We start from the raw sequence: 24,760 nt of genomic DNA on the forward strand, positions 1-24,760 counted from the left end.
CATGGTTAAATCTTCAGTGAAGTGAACCCCCACTTGCTTGCAGATTTCCGACTCCTTTGTCAATCCCCAGATCTCCTTTCTGTGCTCATGCCCGACGAATTGGATGATCAGCTGGCGGGTTCTTCTCTCCTCCTTTCTTCCCACCCGATGCACTGTATCCACTATCTCGTCCATCTTCTGTGCCTGCTACGGTGCTATCTTCCTGAGTAGCTTGATCACCTCTTCCCTTATGTTTTCATGAGCCATTTCTTTCATGCCATCTCATGCCAGCGTCTCGGCATGAGATGGAGACCAGACCTGCCCGTTCTTTGCTGTACACTCACTGTTAGGATGGACAGGATCCTCATTGTCCTCTCCACTCTCAGAGGAAGGGTCATAGGCACTCACACAGTGGAGAACTCCAGTGAGCATTCCGTGTCAGACTCCCCCTCGAAGCTTGTGTCTTCTTCAGATGAGTCCTGCAGCTCACTGGCAGATAAAGGCTTCATGACCATTTCTGAATCCTCTTCTGCACTGAAATGCCTCTTCATTTTTGCTCCCTCTCTTTGCTCCAGGTCTTTCTCCTTCTCTGCTCACTAATGATGACCCCCTTAGGCAAGCTGCATGTTTATCTTTGGCTGTGAAAGCAGCCAGGTGCATATACACACTAACAGTTGTTTTTGTTTTTGAGTACAGCAAAGGCAGGAGGCCATGTTTTTACTCAAGCACATTTTCAAAGACACATGAAACACATCCCTCAAAATATTCCCTTTTTACACACACACACACACACACACACACACACACACACACACACACACACACACACACACACACACACACACACACACACACACACACACACACACACACACACACACACACACACACACACACACACACACACACACACACACACACACACCAAAAAAACCAGGGCCCCCTGGTAGTCACATGGCTCCATAATATAACTGGCAAAAATAATAAAATAAGAATTTCATGCATCGGCCTAAAATAGGAAAACGGTTGAATGCTGACATTACATAATGCTCAGTTTTAGTCAGTCTGTAATGGCAGTGAGATTTAAAAAATGTGGTTTTAATGGAAGTCAATGAGGCAGTTTTGGCCATGAAGGTGTCCAGAGGGAGTATCTGGCACTACATAAAAAATACTAATACAATCAAATCAATTTTGTTGCTAATGTTTGACATATCCAAGACTCTTATCACCACCAATGTCCCATCCCCCTACTATTTATTATATGGAAAATACATTTTTGGGCTATTTTTTGTAACAAATAATAAATAATTAAACTGGCATTTAGATTAGATAGGTCTGATAAATCAGGAGGGGGCTGTGCAACCTGTGAGAATACTGTGAGAAATACCTGTAGCCATATAGATTTGTCAATTGCTTCCTCAAGCTGGTAGGGACTTGAGAAGAGAAGTGGAAGAGAAAGTCCCAAGATATAACTTTTTGGGCCAAATGGGATGAATTTCAGGAGAAGGCACAAAGCTAAGTAGGAGAGGTTGATAGTGAGGGTTCTGTGGATAATTGGAATGCTGCCATTATTTCATGATACATAAGGCCACTAGCTGTACCATTCCTGTGAAGCAGAAACTAGGCCTTGTATGCTGGTTCATGTGTGGAATAAAGAATGTGATGAAGCTGTAAGATTAAAGCCTAAAAAACAACAATACCTGTGGAGAACTGGGCATGGGCTTTGCTGGGAGGTTCAGGACGACCTGGAGGTCGGGTGGCCGTGCAGGCGGGCATAGGAGCTCTGGGGGACGACTCAGAGGCTGTGCAGGCAGGTGTAGCTGGCAAAGCAGTTCTGGGGGAAGGCCCAGAGGCTGGGCAGGCAGGCGTAGCAGTTCTGGGGGACGGCTCAGATGCCCGGCAGACGGGCAAACCAGTCCTGGGGGACAGCTTGGAGGCCGTGCAGACAGGTATAATTAATCTCACGGCCCTGCGACTGGCGACGAGGAGCAGAGTTTGGCCAGCCACCAACGAGGGATGTGTCAATCGTCCCACCGACTGGAGACGAGGAGGGGGGATCGACCAGACCACCGACGAGGGATGTGTCGATCGGCCCACCGACTGGAGATGAGGAGCAGAGGTTGGCAAGACCACCGACGAGGTACATGTCGATCGGCCCACCAACTGGTGACGAGGAGCAGAGGCTGATAAGACCACTGACGAGGGACGTGTCGATCGGCCCACTGACTGAACACGAGGAGTAGGTGTCAGCCAGACCACCGATGAGGGACGTGTCGATTGGCCCACCGACTGGCGACGAGGAGCAGAGTTCAGCCAGACCACCGACGAGTGACGTGTCGGTCGTCCCACTGACTGAAGAGGAGGAGTAGGGATTGGCCAGAACACCGGCGAGGAACGTGTTGATTGGCCCACCGACTGGCGACGAGGAGCAGGGATTGGCCGGACCACTGACGAAGAACGTGTCGATCGGCCCACCAACTGCTGACGAGGAGCAGAGTTCAGCCCGACCACCGACGAGGAACGCGTCGATCGTCCCACCGACTGAAGACGAGGAGCAGGGATCGGCCAGACCACCGACGAGGGACGTGTCGATCGGACCACCGACTGATAACGAGGAGGCGTCAGCTGGGACCCCTGACGCAGGAACAGGTGATGGCAGGAGGATAGCAGGCCCGATGCTAGCTGAAGTGGAGACTGGCTGGAGACTAATAGGCCCGATGCTAGCAGACTGGGAAGCTGGCTGGATGCTAGCAGGCCCGGAGCTAATCGACTGGGAGGCTGGCTGGATGCTAGCAGGCTTGATGCTAGCAGTCCCGATGCTAGCCGACTGGGAGCCTGGCTGGATGCTATCAGGCTTGATGCTTGTCAACTGGGAGGCTGGCTGGATAGCACACTGGGAGACTGGCGGGGAGTCTGGGGTGTTCAAAAAGTCCTTGAGCCAGTCGGTCAATGAAATTCTCAACCAGGGCCTCAGGGAAACTTCCCCTCCCTTTTAAATTGTGCATGGATACAAATAAGAGTGTAAATCAAATCACGGAGATCTAAATTAAAAAAAAAACACCAAGAGAAAAACAAAAAACAAAGAGAAATAACAATGGGTAGAAATAACAAAATCAATCACTAGATAACAAAATACAAAACAAACCAGAAAACCAAGGCACAGGAGACAGAAGGCATCAGGAACAGACTGGGGGTATATCAAAGGAACCACATCACAGGTACAGTAACAGGGAAAATACCAGACGAACCAACAAAGACAAAGGGAAGCACAGAGACTAAATAGACACAAGGAGGGCAGGGCAATTAGAACACAGGTGAGACACATTAGGAACAGGTGCAGACAATCACAGGGGCAGGAGACACAGGAAAAGCAAAGTGAACAGAAACAAGATAGAGGAAAAGGAAGTGCAGACACCAGGAATGGGACTTCAGAATAAAACAGGAAACTCAAGAAATCACAGACAGGGGATAACAAACGAAACTAAACAGAGGAACACTAGGAATCTTAAATGAATAAATCAAAGTTCAGAAATAATTAAAACATGAATAACAGACCCTAAAGAAATACAAAGACTTCTCAAGCGTTGACAGAGTTCAAGGGGCACAATCGTGACAAAAGGATGCAAAGAGAAATAGTTTGAGAAAGTTTTGTGGTACTCTAGGCCCTGAGACTCCAGTAAGGCATTTGTGGTCAGTGGTACGTAGAATATCAGGGGTATATAAAAGAAGATTTTACCAGTGTTATAAAAGAACCAGAATGAAGTAGCAGTTTCAATAAGGAAAATGCAGACATGTTTATAGACAGTTTTCTAGTGGTGCACAGGTTAGGGAGCCTGGGGGTAGAGAGTTGTAGGAACAGGACTCAGTTGCTGGCGGTTAATCAGTGGAAGCTGGACTGGAGCATAGAAAATGATAATCCTATTAATTATTTTTTTTACTGTAGGGGGGAATGAGCAGGAGGATCACATTGCAAAACAGAGCTTAAGCAAGTACATGTTCATGTTAAGTAAATGTTCATGTATCCTTGGGGAGAGTTGAGCTGAGAGAAAGAACAAAAGAGGGTTTAATAAAAGAATGGCAGAGAGGGTGGGAAAAGGAAGACAGGGGTAGACACTACTTCTCTCTACAACCTCAAGTGAGGAAAATATGCTTCTGCACTTCTCTGTCCCGTTGGGATTAAGTTAAGCTGTGTAGATTGAGGCTGGGGCATTGTGGGCCAAAGCACTTTAGGAATTAGGATGCATTTTAGGAAAACATGTTTCTGGCTTGTGTGAATGTGGGAGTCCTGAGACAGTAAAGCATGTTATTCTGGAATGTAGGAAGTATAGGGTAGAAAGACATGGATTGTATGTTAGATTGTCAAGTTTTGGAGTTGAGGCTTTTTTCTATTTTATCTTTGTTTCAACACAGTGAGAACCATCAACTGATCTCCAAGGCAATTCTTCAGTTCCTGCACAACACAGGTCTGTATGTAAAAATGTAGGTTAAGCTTTGACCTGTAGAGGGCAGTAATACACTTAGCAGCGTCTAGCTGCTCGAAACGACCTCTGCTTGGTGCCTCCTGTTACTGGGAACATCAGCTGCCTCTGCTGCACCTTTGCTCAGTAGTTATCATCAAGATTTTACATTGAATATGCAGAGACTGCATCAATATAGTGTTGTAATAAACAGTGTTTGAATTGCAATCCATCCGTTCCACCTGTCTGAATTAAATCTTCCTCATTGAAATGAATCACCTCCCTCCTCTCCTCCTCAAGAATTAACTCTGACAATCTTTAGCCGAACCATCTCTGGACACCCTGCAGTTTTCCTTCCAGCCCTGGACTGGAGTGGAAGATGCCATCATCTTTCTGCTGCACAACCCTTATACTCACCTGGAAGAGGAAGGTGATGCTGTGAGAGTCATGTTCATCATGCCATTGAATGGGCGTTATCAACACACATCTTTCCCATACATATGGGCTACTAAACCCACAAGTAGGTTTAGGCCGCTGATGTGATGCCTGAAAACAGACCTTCTGGGCCTGCATTTTTACAATTACTAATTTGAACAACAGCTCTCTAGAAAGGTTTTCTTTGATTTAACTTGATTATTGATTTAAAATCCACATTTTCACCTGATAAGTGCCAGTCTTGGTCTCAGCTGGTAGATGTTGCATGTTGCTATTGTATTTGCCAACCAAATAGAATGGAATCAGCAGGGATAATCTATTTTCTGATAGCCATAGACTTACATTTTGTTGTAACTTAATCACCAAGAGTGTTCTCAGCCACTGTTATATCTAGATGATTGATTCTTGCACTTTTTGGGTAATATCTTCATGGTTGAATGCACTTATTGTAAGTCACTTTGGACAAACGCTAAATTAATGTAACTTAATGTAGATGTGAAAACAGAATAGTCAGCTTAAAAAAACAAACATTTTCAATGTGACTGCATTGGACAGTTTATTTCACTTTAATTGAAATACAATCAAGGCAGAAAACTTGGTTAATACAGATACAAAGGAGTTCATCTGATGATTATGTTGTTTTGTTGTTTGTTTCTTTTCAGTATAGCAACCAATAACACCCCCAAATCCCAAACCCTGAAGTTCAACAGTGAGCTAAGGCAACATTTGGGGTTGCTAATTGATGCTACAGCAGAATTTGTATGTATATATTAAACTTCAAACAAATACATTTCAGTATAGATTAAGTATGCTTCTAAAAATGGATACAAACATCTTGCAAAAGTTTTCAGAAATGTATCAGATGAAAACATTCAGGCTCTTAACTGCTTCAATTAATACCATATCATAAAAGTATCTAAAACTTTGGGACAAACATCTTGGGGATGAGGGAAGCAAGGGGATTGTGTCTGAATTTGAGAAAAATTCTAATCCACTCTCTACCCACATTATATTTCTCTTCAGAAAACCTGACTAACCACAGCTGGGCTGGGCAGCTGGACTTAAATCCAACTGGGTGTCGTCACCTGTCATCAGCCTATAGGAGAGCAAGAAGGGAGGAGTTTTAGTGGATGATTGGATTATATAGGGTAGCAGACAAAGGAGCTCATCTAATTTTAGGGGAGAGTGGGGTAGGAAGTGTAATCCAATCTGGATTAGGCCCAGTGGCTTCTCAAGTGGCAGGAGGTGAGCTGGCCACTGTGGGTGTACTTTTGGATTAGATAAAAAAAAAATGGAAAAAAGCTCTTTATGTGATCATGCTTATCTCAATTTGGGCTTAAAAAAAGTCGGCTTTACTAGTTGGGTTGTGGAGTTGGAAAAACAGGAAGGTTCTAATGAAAGATGCTGTAAAGTTGCAACCTGACCCATAATAAGGGACTGCTAAATGTTAGTACCCAGGGCTTGCTGACAATTGAACATTGTAAAGAGCAATGTACATGTTGTCTTATCCTATTGATACGTAATATTATTTGTTCTTCTTACAACATAAGTTGAAGTGATGAGTCAGGCTTGAACCAGTAATTTTTCAAATATGTACAATGACAAGATGCATTGTTTCACAAATATCAACAATGTTATTAAAAACATAATCTTGAAGAAAAATACTAGCTGCAGTGTAGCTGTATGGTTATTTAAAGACTTAGTGTAAGTGACACAAATTAACAATAAAGTAGGACTCCTGCTAATAGGGGTATTAGAAAAGATAAACCAGTTGTATGGTATCATCTGTTTTGTGTCTGCTGGAAATATAGATGTGTTGATGTCATTCACTTTAACAGTAAGAGAGAGGAGAGAGGCAGCTGATTGAGTCGGAAGCAATTTGTGAATTTAAAGCAAACAATCACCCATGGTCAAGCTAACCTTAATGGGTGATGGACAAGTGCTAATACTACTCAAGTCACAATCCTCTGACCCAATTAACAATTCTGCCAATCATTTCCACAGTAACAGACCTTTGGCTACATGGAAGCCAATGGAATAATCATGTTTTAGAAGAACATATAAAATAAACAGTATGGACATCAGATTTTCCTAACAGTATTTAATAGCTCTCTTGAACAATCAAGTAAATACTAAGCAACTACAAAGACCAGCAAGGTTTACCTGGAACCTTATTTTTGTGATATTTACCTATATTTTGTAGGTGGAGGCTTACTCCTATCGGCCTGAGTAGAGGCTGAACTGCCATCTTTGGAAAACTCTGAATCGGAAGTCAAACTAGGTCTCTGATCTGATTGGGTGCGACGGGTAGAATTGTTCATCACTCTCATGGGTAGCCTGCCTCGGGAGACCTCTTCCCATGATCTAGGAAGCACAGAACTTCCCAATGACAAGCAGGTCTGCGTGTTTTGGGACTCATTTTGACAGAAGACTGAACGAGCATCGTGAAAGGTCACAGACGGAATCATCTCTTCAATGTTGTTGTCTGTGGCACGTGTCACAGTTCTTGGAGAACTTGGGCGAGATGAGGGCTTAGAGGTGATTTGAGGTCTAACCACAGGAGGGCTTGGAAATCTGTGACAGACAGATGGACAAGATGGTGGTAGGCGGACTCTGGAGACAGGTGGTGCTGTCACAGGCAGGCTGCAAGGTGTCATCTCACCATCATAAAAATCTTTGCTTTCACATCTCTGGCCCATTCTGGTTTGAAGGGGTGAAGGCCCTTGGCCGCGCAGTTCTCCAACATTTCTCTTGTCAGCATTGTGCAAGTGAATGATCTTGCCTGTTGCCTGTTGGTAGAGGCAGTTAGTCTTCTCCATTCCTGGATCAAGATCAGTTTCTAGTTGCTTCTCTGCATTTTGAGATACTGGCAAGATACTGATGGATTTTGGCTTCAAACTGATTCTGTTTGGCAGCATTTCCACATTCTCCAAAGATGACTTCAGGCGCTGCGAGACTCCAGTCTTTTGGTTTATCATTGGGAGTCTTTGAACCAAATTTTCCTGCAACCCTTCTGCATTACCTTGTATGTTTTCTGTCCTCTGGAAGGAGTTGTCCAGCAGTACCTCTGGGGGTGGAGGTGGGAGGTTGTCTACATCCATGTCATCCCTGCTGTCAGGCCAGCTGTTGTTGTTATTTTTGCCATTGATAAATGTACACCCGTCATTAACATTTACTGTTTCAGATAACAGAAGTATCTCACTTTTCCTGGGCCTCCTGATGTAAAGTGGAACATTAGCAAGGCTCTGCCCTGGTCTACCATCAATCCCTTGGCTAAAAGTATTTATTAGCCTTCTGACAGAGTGGTGCTTTGGTCGTTGGGGTGCTAACATTGGTAAGCAACAAGGTGATTTTTGTGCACCTGCTGATGCTCTTAATGAATATCGTCTTAGTCCAGCTCTGTACAGATTATTAGGCCCTACTAAAGCTTTGTTTCCTTGGTTTTCAGCCATCTTTTTCATCCGCTGATCCAAGTCTCTCTGACTCTTTTGAAGCTCCATTATTATGTTTACACATTTGTTGGATGAAGATTCTTTAGGCTTGATTGAAGTGGTAGCTGTCAGGGGTCTTTTAATTGCAGGCTGCCGATCCTGCATATAATTTGAATGCATGTAGAGACGTGGTTGACTGGGGTCTGGAGGGGAAGAGTTCAACCTCTTCCTTACAGGCCTAACGACTTCTTCATCTTCATACTCTTCATCATCATTGTCATCCTCCTCGTCTTCTTCATCATCTTCATTTTGGCCTATGAGGCTGGGTAATTTATTTTGAGGACTATCAAATGCACTGCTAATGTTGACTCCAGACCCACAGCTTCCAGATCCACCACTCCCGCGGTGGCGGCGGTGCCTATCAGACCCTGTCAGACTTTCATTCTCTCCCCCAAAACCGCTGTCCTCACTGTGTAGTGAAATGTCCTCAGGGTTAGACTTCCTCATGGTAGATACCTCTACCTGTGCCAACACATGAGCCACCCTCTGCTGTGCTTCCTGTTTTGCATGGAGCTTGTCAACCAGCATTTGAGAGAGGGAAGAAAAATATTCCACTGCCTCCTCAAGTGTGGTATCACCCAGTGCCTGGACGGAACCCCCCACACACCTCATTTTTTCAATCGAATTCTGGAGGAGTTGTTGTAAAAGATCTGGAGGTGGATCAGTGTCAGTGCCAGGTTTAACTGGAATAACAGCTGGGCCCATCATCCCAGAAGGCAAGGCCATATAGACCCCATGTTCGTTCAACATCAATTCCCCCTCCTCAGCCATCTCCTCTAGTGCCTGGTTGATCTCCTCAAAGCGCAACACCAAAGCAGACATCATGGGCTGGAGGGTCAAATGTGTCTCAGCAGCCTGGTCCAGCAGGCCCAACAGGGTCTCATATTTGGAGATATTTGGGTTCAGAAAAGCATAGGCTGCCTGGTGAGCCCTCACCATGTGTGGGGGGAAATCCACCTTTTTCTGGAGAATGAAGGACTTCCTTTGCTTTTCAGTAGACCTTCTCCTGCCTTTATTTTTCTTTGTCTTTTCAGTCTTTTTAACTTTGTCTGTTTGCACTACCTCGCTGACTATTTCTTCGGTGGTCACAAGCACCCCTTCTTCCTTAATATCCTCAATATTTTGGGCAGCTGTATCAGAGGCAAACTGAGACTCCACATTATCTTTTGTAAAATGTTCTTCAATTGGTGGCAGAAGTTCATTATCTTCCTCATTGGTCCCTAAACATTTGTTCACCTCCTCTAAAGGTGTAGGATCAACACTGTCCTTTGATGGTTCGTCCAGCAGAGGTTTTTGAGGTCCATGGCCTTCTGGCTTTGAAAATAACTTCCCTTTGGATGGAGAACAGCCCATTTTTGCATTCAAATGTGACTCAAGAAAAACTTAAAATTCTCTTGTAAAGTAAAATGAGTCAGGAGAAAAGTGAAAGCAAAGTGTAAGTCCATAAGCGATCTCTGTAGTCGGTTAGTTGCGGTCCTCTAGAATCCTCAAACAATGGCAGTCCAGCCTCCATGTGTTAGTATCCATATATTCCATTGATCACTTGATTTCTTCTCCTCAAAATATTGGCCAAACAGTGCAGCAAAGACACCTATGAGTGAGCTGACTGCCTACCAGGGTTTGAAATGAGTTCAGAGGATGAATTGGATTGAAGTGGTTTCTTCCTTCTCTATCCTTTAGCACAAAAACACACACACACACACACACAGACACACACACACACACACACACATATGGTTAGGTAAAGTGCATCAACACACACAAGTACAGGCACGCCTGCACACTGACACACAGGCATTAACATGTAAGACTTTAAGCTCATCAGGTTAATCAGAGCTGGGTTTCACAGGTGGTGTTTTTAGCCTTCTCCACCCTGCTGTTGGTTAAGTTTACATGCAATTGTTGGGTTTGCTTGAGAGATAAACAACTCTGCTTTCAGGAATTATGAGATATACTTAAGTAAAATAACATTTTGTGAATTATTTATTTTTGCAGCCTTGAATGTGATTAAATTAGAGTCTTGAAATTTACCAAAAAAAAACCTCTGAATAGTTGACCGTTTGATACAGCGTATTTTAAACTCTCCATCTGATGTTAAACACCTACTTTTACAATAGAAATACCAAAGGCTATGGAACGTATTATTTACATTTTCAAAGTAAGCTGGTGACCCAAAGTTAATTTCAGACACTGAAGGCAGGCCTTCGTGAACAGCTGATCAACTATCCTGTTGATAAACTGAGTATATAAAATGCTGCACTATCAGATGGAGGGTAATCAGAGCACCACAGAAAGCCTGACCCAATGCTATTTGTCTCAAAGCATCTTTGTAATCCTTGCCACCCACGCCACGGCCAGGTGCATCACAACAACAGGAAGTTGTTGAAAGAAGAAGATGCTTGCCAAGAGAGCAGCAGGAGTTAAAGCCGCTGAAGGTCTGTTGTCTGTTAACTTAGTTATATCAGCAGTATTAAATCTGAGGTTCGTTACTTGAAATACTCTACTCCAAATCCTGTTTTGTTCTTCTACCCCCTTACACTTCAGAGGAAACTATTGTACTTTTAACTCCTCTAAATTTATCTGACTGCTATAGGTTATTCTTAATTAAGATCTAACTTATGAATTATGATTCTTTTTTTTTTAAGAATGTGGATCTCTGTATGTGGCGATACGCTGGCTACCTGTCCAGGGTGAACCCCGCCTCTCACCCAATGTCCGCTGGGATTGACTCCAGCCCCACCCCCCCATCATAGGATGTCCAGATTATAATCAAGACAGATCACATATGAAGGAAGGGTGTCGCCATGTTGGCAGGGATCGACTGCTCCCTTACCCGGCTAATCCATATATGGACATAGAGGTGGGCCGAATGCAGATCGGTCGCTGAAACGTGCCCACCTACATCGAAGCTAATAAGCTAATAAGCTAGGCTAAGTGCGAGCCGGCTAGCCGCGGCCCGAGGCTGCACCAGGTCGGTACTGACTGCGGTAACGTGAGCTCCGGTACCAGTCATCCCAGCCAACGTTACATGTGGTAAGTAACACTGGAACAACGTTTGAAATAAATATTTGTTACTGAAATTACAAGTCTTAAAAATTATGGGTTTTTTTATTTGTATTAGTGGTAGTTTGCGCCACTATATTTTGATTCTAATAAATTAAATTAAATAAACGTTAACTAAACAGAAGTTACATGTGATGGTTAGTGTTCTTGGCATACAGTAAATGTTTTATTGACACTGGCTTGTAGTCTTAGTTATTATTGTTGTTTATTTATTTATTTTGGCCTTAAGGGACAAACACATACACCAAACAAGAAACAGTTGTAAACAGTGCACAGATCAAGTTTTCCCACTGACATTAGTCTGTGGTACTCCTCCTTACCTTACTGCTATAGACATTACTGTATGAGATTATCACTTTGAATACGACTGTAAGAAAGGCACTTTTATATTTGTTACAAGATGTTTATTACTTCCAGCACATTGGTTGTTGCTCAGTTCACCTTTAATGCTTCGACTAGCTGCACAAAACAAACCAGTACCAGTCGTGGCTGCTTGACTTTACAGTTATATAGTCTGTCTAATAATAAAGTATTAGTGACTGTCTATATTCTGAGATGTAGCTCTTTAGTTCCATTTTATCCTACAGATGTGACATAACAGTGTTGTCAATATAAAAATGTGAGCTACAGTCTTTAGTGGACTTCACATTTTTCATTATCTGAAGCATTTATCACACTCATTTATTAATTTTAATCCTACAGTCACAATGTGGACGTGGTGATGAGTTTGTCTGTTGAGGTGTCCAGGGAGCTGCAGACCTTGGCGTGCTGTGTTTGGCTGGTGGACTGGGATGGAAAAGTCTTCTTCCACTCTGTTTCCACTCCGCGAGGAAGAGCAGCAGCTGACGTCCTCATCATCCACTGTGGTGAGGACAACCTGAGGGAGATCAGTAGCATCAGGCTGGTCCACATGAAGACAACCTGCAGCATACTCACCTCCAGCACCTTGTGAAGGGGACCTGTAACTGCTATAGTTGGCAGTGTCACTGCTATTGAATTTGGCCTTCAGGACACACTTTGTTAAGTCTAAACATGTCCCTGACTTTCATGGACAATGTTGAGTTTATTTTATGGTCATCAATGTTGATAAAAAATACCAACTATAGCTACAACGCTTATTACCTCTGCTCTTCCCCTCCCCTACAGTCCCACACTGTATCCCCTCCTCCTCCCACCACATGGACTCTGCAGCTCTGGGCTCATTCTGAGCTCAGCTTTTACTGCTTGCACAGGCCCAGTCTGTATATTAAATGTGTTCTATAATTTTAATTTTGTCCACCTTTTTGTGTTTTGTACCTTCACTAAAAATAAATCTGAGAGTTAATCAATAACTTCTGGTTCTGGTTAATAAATTATGTTTATATCTTAACTATTTGTGTCTTTAATACTGACTGAATATGTGAGATTTCACATTCAAATCTGACTATTAATTGACAAATAACTCATACACTACAGATAAAACCTGAAGCAATAACAGGTTTGTGTGATTTAAATATATTTCAAAAGCTGTGTAACAGTACATGTAATGATAAGAACTGAGTGATTATTTTGTCTTCTTTGCTCTTGGAGACAGAACATGGTCAACACAGTGGACTCCTTCAGGCAGGTCCTTCCCTAATAACAAAGACACAAATAAAAAAAAAGTAAGACACGTTTGTAAATAAAGAGGTTTGTGTGCTTGTGTTCTGTAGATATTCAACTGTATTTGAATGTAGTTTTAGATTTAACAGAGTTCTACCAACACAGTGAATTTACAGTACAGTATGTATAGAATATTTAATTGTCATCAAAGCTAACGGGCACCTTTGTTCTCATGTTTCACTTGGGAAAAATATGACCATTAAGTTATTCACAAACCATATGTGGACCTGGGGTCAGTGCTGAAGAGATGAGCCCAGTTCAGTTCTGCCTCATGTTGAGCTTCCACTGGTCCAGTTTGTCTGGATCATCTGGAGGAAAACTACACAGACAAACCTCGTCACAGGCGATCACAACAAGTCTGTTTCTGCATCCTAATTATCTATCGTGTCGGTTTTAGTAAAAGATATGAATTAAACTTGTGTTCTTCTGTTTCATTTTAAGTTACGATACAGGCGCAATAAAAAAACTCCATCACAACCCAGAACACACTGCATACTCTACGTTAACGGTGTCCTCTGAAACAATGCTGATATGTGACGGGAACACTTGCACCTTAATGTACCTTGACAGTTGCATTAATGTCACGTTAACATTGCATTGCTCGTATTTAACATGGTGGACCATATTTACCATCCACACGCTGTTAACCAGCTCATGTCGGTGTCGTGTTGATCCCACTCGCCTCGTCAGCAGAGCCGGAGTCTCGCTCAAGGCTAACCCCAGCTAGCTGGCTGAGAAGCTTTTTAGCGAGCTAAGCTAACAAGCAGCTACCGAGCGCAGACACCGACACCCGCTAATGAATGCAAACACAGAACAACACCATCATTTAACTGACGGAACAACAGGAGCGCAAGCTTCCTGGACTTCTCTGTTGGGACGACTGACTGCAGAGCAGGCGGATTATTCATCCGGTAGTAGCTTGAAATGTTCTCCGCAAGCCTCCGACAAGGCGGTCAAGAAGTCCCGTTCACTGAGCGGGGATTAATTCAGGTGACACAAAGCTGCCACCGAGCGACGAGCAAACAGCGGCGTCACCTGTCAATCAAGTTTACACGCCCCTAATTAAGCAGAATTTAAAACCTTAATATAATATAAATGGAGGAGTTATACCCCCCCCCCCCCACACACACACACAGTTGTCACGAAGGGGGGTTCAGCCATTGGGACCAAAACCGTTTTTTGAACCAGGCTGTAAACATGTTTAATTCTGCTGTAAAGTTGGGCATTTTAACATGGGGCTCTATGAAGATTTACGATTTACTCGCTTCTGGAGCCAGCCTCAAGCGGGCATCTAGTGAACTGCAGTTTATAGCTGTGATATCTTTGCAGAGTAATTCAAATGCTAATCCGCTGGTCCACTAGGTGGGCAGCTGCACCATGTGTTCTCCAGGAAGAAAATAAAAAGCCTTAAATGAGCAATAAGAAGCCTCCCGTGAGTTACTACATAAATGGCGACGAGGATAAACTACAGCTGATGCCTCGTGTGGATGCAAGAAAACAGTAAGACTCTGTTAAGTTGCTACGCTAGCAGGAACGAACTGGACGTTCTCCGAAAATAATCATGGCGACAGCCTTGGTAGGGAGCACCGCTCCGTTCGACAGTGAGACGCAGACGTTGGAAGAATATTGTGAGGTTCTCCACCATTTTTTTTTAAGCTAATGAGATCACAGATGCAAGTTGGCAGAAAGCTATATTGCTCAGTTCAATGGGAAGTCAGACGTACAGCCTCGTGAGGAACCTTGTCAGTCCCGCCAAGCCCGGAGAAAAGACATTTGACGAACTGGTCAAGATTTTGAAGGATCATTTCAACCCAAAACCCAGCAAGATTGTGCAGCGGTTCAAATTTAATTCCAGACATAGGAATCTTGAAGAAACAGTAATGGAATACATTGCTGTGCTAAGGAAATTAGCAGTGGATTGCAACTATGGAGACAAGCTGTGGTAGATGCTACGCGACAGACTGGTTTGTGGGATCGGAGATGACCGCATTCAGCGCCGACTGTTGTCAGAGCCGGATCTGACATTTGAGAAAGCACTGAAGCTCGCACAAGCCATTGAGACAGCCAGCAAGGATGTAAAGGATTTACAGTCGCACCTCAAGCAGCGCACAAAATGTCTACAAAGCAGTTCCTCACTAAGAAGCCGCACCAGTATAACGCTTGTCACAGGTGTGGAGGTGAGCAGCACAGGGCTGGGGACTGTAGGTTTATTAAAGAAACCTGTCATAAGTGTGGTAAAATTGGTCACATTCAAAAAGTGTGTAGGTCAAATGGCTCAGCTAGTGCTTCACAGGCTAGAGGGGGTGGAGTACCAACAGGGAAGCATGGGATCAAAGAGGCCCCCTCACCTTCAAATGTTGCAGAGTTGAAGGCATATCTGGGACTGTTAAACTATTAGAACAAGTTCCTACCAAATCTGTCTACTGTCCTTGCTCCGGTGCACAAACTGCTACAAAAAGACACACAGTGGCAGTGGGGAGACGCACAACAAGCAGCCTTTAAAAAATCAAAGGAACTCATGCAGTCAGCTCAGGTGCTTGTGCATTACGATCCATACTAGGACATTGTGCTGTCATGTGACACGTCACCATACGGGGTAGGTGCCGTACTGTCACAGATGGAACTGAAAGACCCATAGGTTTTACTAAACACAGCAGAAAAAAATTACTCACAACTGGATAAGGAAAGACTTGCGGTGATGTTTGGAATACAACGCTTCCACAAGTACATTTATGGACGGAAATTCAATATAGTGACAGACCACAAGCCCTTGTTGTCACTTTACAATGAGATGAAGGCAGTACCACAAATTGCGTCGCCAAGGATCCAAAGGTGGGCTGTAACACTGAGAGCCTATGAATACACAATAGTGTATAAAGAAGAAAAACACCACAGCAATGCAGACACTCTCAGGCACCTTCCTTTGCCAGATACACCTGAAGTGGAGACGTCGGAAGAGAGGGTTCTCATGCTGGAGAGCTCTGACATCACAATGGTGACAGCTGATCAAGTGGAAGCATGGACAGACAAAGATCCAGTACTATCGAGAGTGCGAGAGATGGTTCACAACGGCTGGTCAGAAAAAGAAAAAGGGGAGGAGTTGGCCCCTTATGAGGTGAGGAAACTTGATCTCAGTATTCAAAAGGGCTGTGTAATGTGGGGGTCGAGAGTGGTTGTGCCAAAACTAGGCCAAGAAAGTGTCATTAGACAACTTCATCAAGGCCACCCAGGAGTGTCCAGGATGAAAGCATTGGCTAGAGCTATGTATGGTGGCCAAAGCTGGACAAAGAGGTGGAGGACACGGTAAAGGCCTGTACAACATGTCAGGAGCATCGCAGCGTCCCGGCACCAGCTCCGTTACACCCCTGGGATTGCCCCGACAAGCCCTGGAGTCGTATTCACGTGGATTATGCTGGACCGTTCATGGGGAAAATGTTTTGTGTACTCATAGATGCACATTCAAAATGGATGGACGTGTATCCAGTGAACTCCGCCACTTCAGCCACCACAATCGAGTGCGTATCAGTTTCAGTAACCATGGACTGCCTGAGTTGTTGGTGTCGGATAATGGCACTGGTTTCATCAGCACAGAGTTTAACGTTTTTCTGAGTAAGAATGGTATCCATCATGTGACCTCTGCACCCTACCATGCCTCCAGTAACGGGTTAGCAGAGAGAGGAGTATGAACATTTAAGAGAATGATGAAAAAATGTCGAGAAGGCACGCTGACAGCTAAAGTAGCCAGAGTGTTATTTAGCTACAGAGTGACACCTCACACTACAACAGGCCTATCACCAGCAGAGCTGCTTCTCGGGAGGAAGCTACGTTGCACTTTGGATTCAATCCACCCAGACCTGAACAATAGAGTGCATAATAAACTAGAACGACAAATAAAAGATCACGACAAAAAGGCAAAAGGACGCTTAAGGACGCTTAAAACAGGAGATTCAGTGATGACCCGGAACTTCAGTTTTGGACCCAAGTGGATTGCAGGAATCATTGAGTCAGTGACAGGACCAGTGTCATACAAGGTGATGCTGGGTGATGAAAGAATATTGAGGAGACATGTGGATCAGATTCATGCTCACTACCTGAGACCAGAAAGAGGCAATGAAAAACAACAGACCGCTTCAGCTCAGCCCAACACAAAAGATGAAACATGGCTGGATGCTGAGGAGGTTGTGCTCAGTGGTGACCAGTTGGAATGGCCAGCAGCAACAGAAGCTGTAGGAGGTTCAGATGCAGACCAAAGAGCTGTGGCAAACAAAAGTCCAGTGAAGAGATGGGCAAAAAGGGAAACTAAGTTGCCCAGTTATCTTAAAGACTTCCAGTTGAACTAAGGGAAAGAGACTCATTAATAAGGTGGTCTTAATATTGACACCTAATATAACAGGAAAAGAAACTGATGTGTTTGTATTGTTAGAATGTTCCTAGGAAAAATTGTGTATAACCTACTTAATGAGGGGGGGATGTGACATCTGTGCAGAGTAATTGAAATGTTAATCCGCTGGTCCACTAGGTGGCAGCGCCCCCGTGTTGTTACGGTTGAGTTTCCCCTATAGACAAGCACATGTGTTCTCCAAGAAGAAAATAAAAAGCCTTAAATGAGCAATAAGAAGCCTCCCGTGAGTTACTACAATAGCACTTCCGCACAGGCTTCATTTCTCCGCTGTTGGCCCCTTGGATTTAATCGCTGTTGGCCCCTTGGATTTGATCGCTGTTCCACCCTCCGGAGCAGAAGGTGGCGGTAATGAGTCATTTACGTCAACCGCCGTTAGAGAAGAAGAAGAAGAAGACGACGACGGTGACGACGGTCGAGAAGCGAAGTTTGGCGTCTGTTTATTTACCGTTGGCAGTCGTTGGGAAGCAGCCGGGTCTCCATGGCAACAGCCGGGCCAGTGGAGGTGTATCTGGACCTCCTGTCGCAGCCCTGCCGGGCGCTGCACATCCTGCTCAACTGCACCGACATCCCACACAAGGTGCACACCGTGGCTCTGAGGAGAGGTGAGCAGCTGGGACCGAGGGGACCCGAGGGGACCCGAGGGGGCCGACCGACTGACTGACTGACTGACTGACCGACCGACCGTCCGACCGTCTGACCGACCGACCGTAGGACCGACCAACTGACCGACCGACCGTAGGACCGACCGACTGACTGACTGACTGACTGACTGACCGACCGACCGTCCGACCGTCTGACCGACCGACCGTAGGACCGACCAACTGACCGACCGACCGTAGGACCGACCGACCGTCTGACCGACCGACTGACTGACCGACCGACCGACCGACTGACTGACCGACCGACCGTAGGACCGACCGACCGACTGACTGACCGACCGACCGTAGGACCGACCGACCGTAGGACCGACCGACCGACTGACTGACCGACCGACCGTAGGACCGACCGACTGACTGACTGACTGACTGACCGTCCGACCGTCTGACCGACCGACCGTAGGACCGACCGACTGACCGACCGACCGTAGGACCGACCGACCGTCTGACCGACCGACTGACTGACCGACCGACCGACCGACTGACTGACCGACCGACCGTAGGACCGACCGACCGACTGACTGACCGACCGACCGTAGGACCGACCGACCGTAGGACCGACCGACCGACTGACTGACCGACCGACCGTAGGACCGACCGACTGACTGACTGACTGACCGTAGGACCGACCGACTGACTGACTGACGGCCAGGGAGCAGACTGGCCGCGGTTTCATCTCAGTTTTCCTGCTCTGTAGACTTTCATTCGTCGTGACCTTTGCCCCAGAGAACTTTGACCGACGTGTCAGTTGTGCACATGGACACGCTGTAAAACAACGCCCCGGTCAGGTCCAATGTGTTATAAATGTACCGTTGACATGTTTTTCTGTTGATTCTCTAAACGTCCGTGTCGTTAACGTGGTGTAGGACCCTCAGACCACGTGATCTCTGATCACTGCAATGTACAGTAGCGAAGTTATTAAAATGATTTCAAATAGAAATTCACCAAAATTGTCCAAAAGCATTTGTTGTCCAAAATGAAAGCTGTAGTGTGACCATGGGAAGGTCATCGTGTTTGAGGTGATTTTGGTGACTGCAATGTACAGTAGCGAAGTTATTAAAATGATTTCAAATAAAAATTCACCAAAATTAGGCTGCAGCATTTTTTGTCCAAAATACGCGCTGTAGTGTGACCATGGGAAGTTCATCTTTGTCTGTGGTGATTTTGGTAACACTACAGTAAAGAGCAGTGAACCTATTGAGTTTTTTGTGGCGCTTGTGTTTTCGGCGATGCACTTTGCAGACGGTCCCTGGGCACTCGGCTCACACCCGTCTCGCTGCTGCTGCACATAGAGACACATGTTATTCCTCCAGCCCGGAATTCAGGTCACTTGTTACTGTAGCTCATTGAGTACACAATTCTGATTGGGAAGAGGCTACGCTTGTGTTTATAGAACGTTTCGTTTACAAGTTATTGAACCGGAAAGTCCGAATCTGTCAATATCTTTCCAACTTTACCGGACTGATCTCTGAATGGTGTCTGACTTCAGCTGCTCACCCTCTTGTTCGTGGCTCTAGGGGAGAACAGGAGTCCAGAATTCACCAGGCTGAACCCCATGCAGAAGGTTCCTGTTGTGGTGGACGGGGGCTTCGTCCTCACAGAGAGGTACACGCTCACACTGTCCCACTCCTACACTTTGACTCACTCACATCAAATAAAAAGTCCACTGTAGTAGCATGAAGACATACTCACCACCGTCACTTTATCACGAGTCATTTATGATGATGATTCTGTATGTGCTGTTAAAGTGGAGAGACGAGGGGACGGTTGAGACACATTTGGATTGTGATTGGCTCCAGACTAACTTTTTCATTTAGGTGCACAAAATAATGTTTACTGTGCTTTTTGGTATCGCATAATTCACCTATTATACATTTACTTGACAGTTCCCATATACATTGGTAAGTTATTAACACATCATGTAAATAACTCTAAACAGGAATAAAGGTTCTTTTTCATGAGGATGATTTGGGACCCAAATTCTGTAGCTGTTCGCTCTTCTTTGGCGATATTATAAGCAGTGTTAAGTTTTATTATTATTTCTGACTCCGAGCAGCGAGGAGTAGAATGGACGAATGATTTGTTTCTCAGACTGTACACAGAACATTGTTGAACACTGAACAGCACCATTTTTAACAAATAATTAGGGATGCACGAAATGAAAATTGTTGGCCGAAACCAAAAATAATGAAATACCGAAACGTTATTTTAGTTTTTCATTTATTAAGCCGATTTTTTCACCATTGCATGAATTAAATAGATTAAAAAAGAAGTGCTTTTTAGTCTTTTGTCTTGATTTTCAGGGGGAAAATCAATTAGAAAAATACAATTTATAAATATTTATGTAACACTGAACATTTTTTGTGATGTTGTGATGCAAAGTGCTGCACTAGATGGTGGTGTTGTAAAGCATGAATACTGGACAATGCTCATTTCTCATGTGAGTTGATTTTGCAGTAACTCTCTCATATATGGAGAAATAACATAAAACCAAGCAAATAAGTCTTTCCCCCACGTAATTTAAATATGCACTCCAGAGGAATCAGGTCATTCTGAGTATATGAGGAATGTTGTAGAGGAGTTCCGGGGTTGTAGGGTACAGGGCTATTGTTAGATTTCTATTAAGACAGCTGAATTATTAGGAGAATGTGATGTATTAGCACAGTAACTGCTTTTCAACTGCCATTTAACAAAACTTTTTGGGAGGTTTCCTTATGTGAGAGATGTTTGAAGTGCTGTCCATCATTCCTGTCTGTATGTGTGTGTGTGTGTGTGTATGTGTGTTGCAGTGATGCCATCCTGAAGTACCTGGTCACCAAGTATGACGTTCCAGAGCACTGGTATCCACGGCAACCGGAGAGACGAGCCCGAGTAGACGAATACACAGCCTGGCATCACAGCAACACACGACCACACTCTGCTAAAGTCTTCATACTGGAGGTACACAGAGAGATGTCGGCCAATATATGTATTTCAAAAAAAGATGAAACCAAAGAAATTTAATTGAGGCTTGACATTTTACAGATTAACCATAAACTTTATTACTTTAAATAAAACACAAATGCAACCAAATATATAGAACTTGATTATATAGGTGTTTTTTTTACTTAAACATAAATGCACATCTTTTCTGCATTGTTTAATTAATTCACACGTGTAAAAATAAAAATTTCCACATCAGAGCCTATCTGCAAAAAATGCTGAAATGATGTCTGAGACTCATCGGATTGTTTTATATAGGTTTCTAACACAGACACAACATTTTGTATGACTTTCTGTTTTCACACATGAACTCTCACATGTCCACAAAATTGCATCCATGCCCTTTTTTGGACTTCTGCCTTTCACATATGACGGACGCTGTGTGAGATTGTCCGAGTCAAAAATGTTCACAGCAGTGTGAAAATCTCACAGTCTGTGGCGTCTGGGTTGGAGCACGAAGGAGGCAGGATGTGATGATAACTCCACTGCGGAGAGTAGTGTTTTTGTTTGCAGGACAATGTCCTGAGGACATTTGCCTTGTATGGATGTGTATAAAATGAAAGCAACATATTATAATTCTTACTTCAACAACTGCTTACTAAAGACAAGTGCTATACACTGTATGTTTTGTTGATGGCTGCAAGGTTGAATTCAGCCTAACTTTTTTATAAGTAAGTCATCAGTTATACTCTCCCTTTGTTTGGAATCTTGCATTTTTATCCTATAAGTTTGTAGCTGTATATGTATGCATGTATAGCCTGTGTAATGGATAAGTTGATGCAGTTGAATCAGGAAGACGGAGACCGTGGATGTCTTAAGTATTTATTATAAGAGCTCAATATCGAGGAGGCTTCTGGTTCGATACACAGGTCAACAGGTGGTCAGTGCATGGTGTCCAAAAAAACATCTGCCTATTTATGTCTGATTAATGTCGTCATCTCACAAACAAAATGGCGATCTCCACAGTAACGCTCTGTCTCTGTTGGAGTATATTCTATATTTACCACTATGTGTCTTACAAGACGTAGCCTCAATTCTGCAACTATGACGCCCCGACAGCCTTCAGCTACCCACCGACTGCTTGGCCTGCCACAGATAACATGACCTCACACAGAGCGTGAGAACACTCATGTCTGCAGGTTCTCAGGAGAGGAGAGAAATTCCCCGACAGCCTGTACTCTTCTTCATCTATATCTTGTATGACAACGTGGCAGCAAAGTAAAAAAAATCACAACAAAAAAACATGAATAAACATGAAAAGTCAGAATAGTCTCTTCTGAAGTTTCTAATACATGAGGTAAAACTCTGCCCACTTTTTCACCTGCTCACAGCCGACCAATCACTGAGCAAGGATTCAATCTGATTATCAATACCCAGTCCGATTGATTAGTGTTGAAGTGACGGGCGTCTCTCCCGGCCTCAGGTGCTCCTCCCGTCTCAGTCTGGCTCTCCGGTGGACGCGGTGCATTTGACACGCGCTCTGGCTCAACTCGATGACACTCTGGATAAACTGGAGTCCATGTTCCTTCGCCGGCAGCCTTTCCTCTGTGGTGATGACATCACCGTGGCTGATCTCCTCGCCATCTGCGAGCTCATGCAGGTCAGGTTGGTTGTGACGTGGATCAGGTCAGCTAACACAGTGAGCCCCGACCCCCCTTGTTGCTAACCCGTTGTAACCTGTGTCTCTACAGCCAGTGGGAGGGGGCAGGGACGTACTACAGGACCGTCCTCAGCTGCAGAGGTGGAGGAGCCGAGTTCAGTCAGCAGTCGGCGATGCCTTCGAACTGGCACACACCATCCTGTACGCTGTCAGAGATCGCCGCAAAGCCAAGCTATGACATCATAATGGGGATTGCTCATTGAATTTGAATTGAAATACTTTATTTGTTTGATTTCTTCCTCTAGTCCATTCCACAGAATCACCCCACAAACTAATATGCGCATACTTGTGTGAGTTTTGCACACAGAGCTGCAACAGTTAATCGATTAATCCATAAGTAATCAAATACTAAATTAATCGCCAAAAATCTCTGATTATGATAATGTGAATATTTTCTGGTTTCGTTGCTCCTCTGTGACAGTAAACTGAATATCTTTGGTGTGTGGACAAAAGAAAATATTATCTTGGGGTTTGGGGAACACAATTGACATTTTTCACCCTTTTATGACATTTTATGGACTGAACAACTAAAAACTAACTGATTAATCGATAAAAATAATCGAAAGATTAATCGGTTATGAAAATAATTGTTAGTTGCGCACACAGTGCTGTAATCCTCTTCGTCATGACCATCTGATGGGAAGAGGTTGGAGGTGTCCATGTGACGAAACTACTGAGATGATGATGGTGGAGTTCACAGGCGTGTCTGGTCGTTTGTCTTTCTGTTTTACTAAGTCTTTAACACAAACGACAAAACTACTCGTTGGAATCACTTTGATTGATTTGTGATCTAACTTTATTGATCTGATCGATCATGACACGTTGATAGGGTTATAGGCATCATGAGTCCTGGGTGTACTAGGCATGTTTTATGAATACCCCCTGATGTAATAAAAAAAAATATATATATATAGTATCAATATTTTTTATTTTCTACAGAAATAAGAATAATAATTTAAACAAAATCTGTCATTCTGGTCATTAAATCCCCTGAGAAATAATAGGATATTGTACACAAGTAGTTCAGCCGATCATCTCCTCACGTGTCGGCATCTGGTTGTAGATAGTGAACTACTTTACTGAAGCAAGAAAAAAAGGTTGTGGATATAAGAATCCATCCGTTATCTACACCGCTTTATCCTTTGGGGATAATATGCCTTGTGACTAACAAGACACCTCGAAGAACTCAATGACTGACTTTTCTATGTATGGAAGACGTCGTCAACGTTACAAACTGAAGTCTATCAGACAAGTAAGACTAAGTTCCTTTAATCCCAATAATGTGTTCCAGTCTCTGTAATTACATTGAATTCAATTTTATTTCTAAAGAGCCAATCATCACATACATCGTCTCATTGTCTCCAAATTACTGAGAAACCAAACAGTTCTCAGTAAGCAGCACAAAAACTCCCTTTAAACAGGAAGAAATCTCTTACAGAACCAGAACTTCTGTTGGTGAGAGGAGAGAGAGAGAGAGAACATTTGTATAACAGTTGTTTTAAAAGTGCCAGATTGGTTTTTTTAATGATAATACTGACATTACATATTATTATTATTATTATTAATAATAATAATAATAATAATAATAGTGTTAACATATATAAATAGGTTGGGATAAAAAGATCACAGTTAAGTAGTGTCGGATTTGGATCCTGAGAGAAAAAACACATTTAGTGAAATGTAATGTAAATACGTGGGAGCAGAGAGCGAGAGAGAGAGATGCATGATGGGAGTTCCCCCAACAGTTTAGGCCTATAGCAGCATCACTAAGAGATGGTTCATTGAACACCTGAGCAGCTCTAACTATAATCTTTATTTTTGCTGACTTAAGGAGAGAATGTAAGACATTTCTATTCAACCTTTTGTCACTGAGGGCAGGGAGTTTGTAGATTTCATCCTCATCGCAGATTGCAGCAGATAGTAGACTATAGACATTGACCCACACACCCGCAGGTGGAAGTTGATGTTTGACTGGAATTAAACTATTCCACTTT

At 43.8% G+C, this 24,760-nt stretch overlaps 2 protein-coding genes and 1 long non-coding RNA gene across 5 annotated transcripts; 2 read left to right on the forward strand and 1 right to left on the reverse strand.

Annotated features, from left to right (window-relative positions):
* The first annotated feature begins 3,312 nt into the window (after positions 1-3,312).
* Positions 3,313-6,211, forward strand: LOC118283710. 3 transcript variants are annotated; one of them, XR_007030054.1, is made up of 5 exons: positions 3,313-3,676; positions 4,390-4,442; positions 4,737-4,956; positions 5,534-5,630; positions 5,895-6,211. It is a non-coding gene; the product is annotated as an uncharacterized LOC118283710 (long non-coding RNA). The 3 variants fall into 3 exon arrangements; XR_007030053.1 differs by having other exon boundaries at positions 3,313-4,442; XR_007030055.1 differs by having other exon boundaries at positions 3,313-4,442; positions 4,759-4,956.
* On the reverse strand, positions 4,950-9,817 carry pcare2 (photoreceptor cilium actin regulator 2). The gene is made up of 2 exons (XM_035605981.2): positions 7,062-9,817; positions 4,950-5,967 (listed from the first exon to the last, which is right to left on the reverse strand). Exons 1-2 carry the CDS (start codon positions 9,713-9,715, stop codon positions 5,904-5,906), a joined length of 2,718 nt encoding a protein of 905 aa, XP_035461874.2. The 5' UTR covers positions 9,716-9,817; the 3' UTR covers positions 4,950-5,903.
* An 8,016-nt stretch (positions 9,818-17,833) lies between these two features.
* Positions 17,834-22,985, forward strand: gstt2 (glutathione S-transferase theta 2). The gene is made up of 5 exons (XM_035606003.2): positions 17,834-18,070; positions 19,642-19,729; positions 20,914-21,064; positions 22,530-22,706; positions 22,798-22,985. Exons 1-5 carry the CDS (start codon positions 17,947-17,949, stop codon positions 22,942-22,944), a joined length of 687 nt encoding a protein of 228 aa, XP_035461896.2. The 5' UTR covers positions 17,834-17,946; the 3' UTR covers positions 22,945-22,985.
* The last annotated feature ends 1,775 nt before the right edge of the window (positions 22,986-24,760 follow it).

Source organism: Scophthalmus maximus, chromosome 18 (assembly GCF_022379125.1).
Source record: "Scophthalmus maximus strain ysfricsl-2021 chromosome 18, ASM2237912v1, whole genome shotgun sequence".
Classification (NCBI taxonomy): Eukaryota; Metazoa; Chordata; class Actinopteri; order Pleuronectiformes; family Scophthalmidae; genus Scophthalmus; species Scophthalmus maximus.

Excerpts from the sequence above, each read along its gene's own strand:
- pcare2 (XM_035605981.2), bottom strand. The coding sequence starts at position 9,715 with ATGGGCTGTTCTCCATCCAAAGGGAAGTTATTTTCAAAGCCAGAAGGC. Across the intron at positions 5,968-7,061 it reads CCTCCACCTACAAAATATAG|GCTGATGACAGGTGACGACA; the intron begins GTAAATATCACA and ends GCTCTCCTATAG.
- gstt2 (XM_035606003.2), top strand. The coding sequence starts at position 17,947 with ATGGCAACAGCCGGGCCAGTGGAGGTGTATCTGGACCTCCTGTCGCAG. Across the intron at positions 19,730-20,913 it reads GGCTTCGTCCTCACAGAGAG|TGATGCCATCCTGAAGTACC; the intron begins GTACACGCTCAC and ends TGTGTGTTGCAG. Across the intron at positions 22,707-22,797 it reads CCATCTGCGAGCTCATGCAG|CCAGTGGGAGGGGGCAGGGA; the intron begins GTCAGGTTGGTT and ends GTGTCTCTACAG.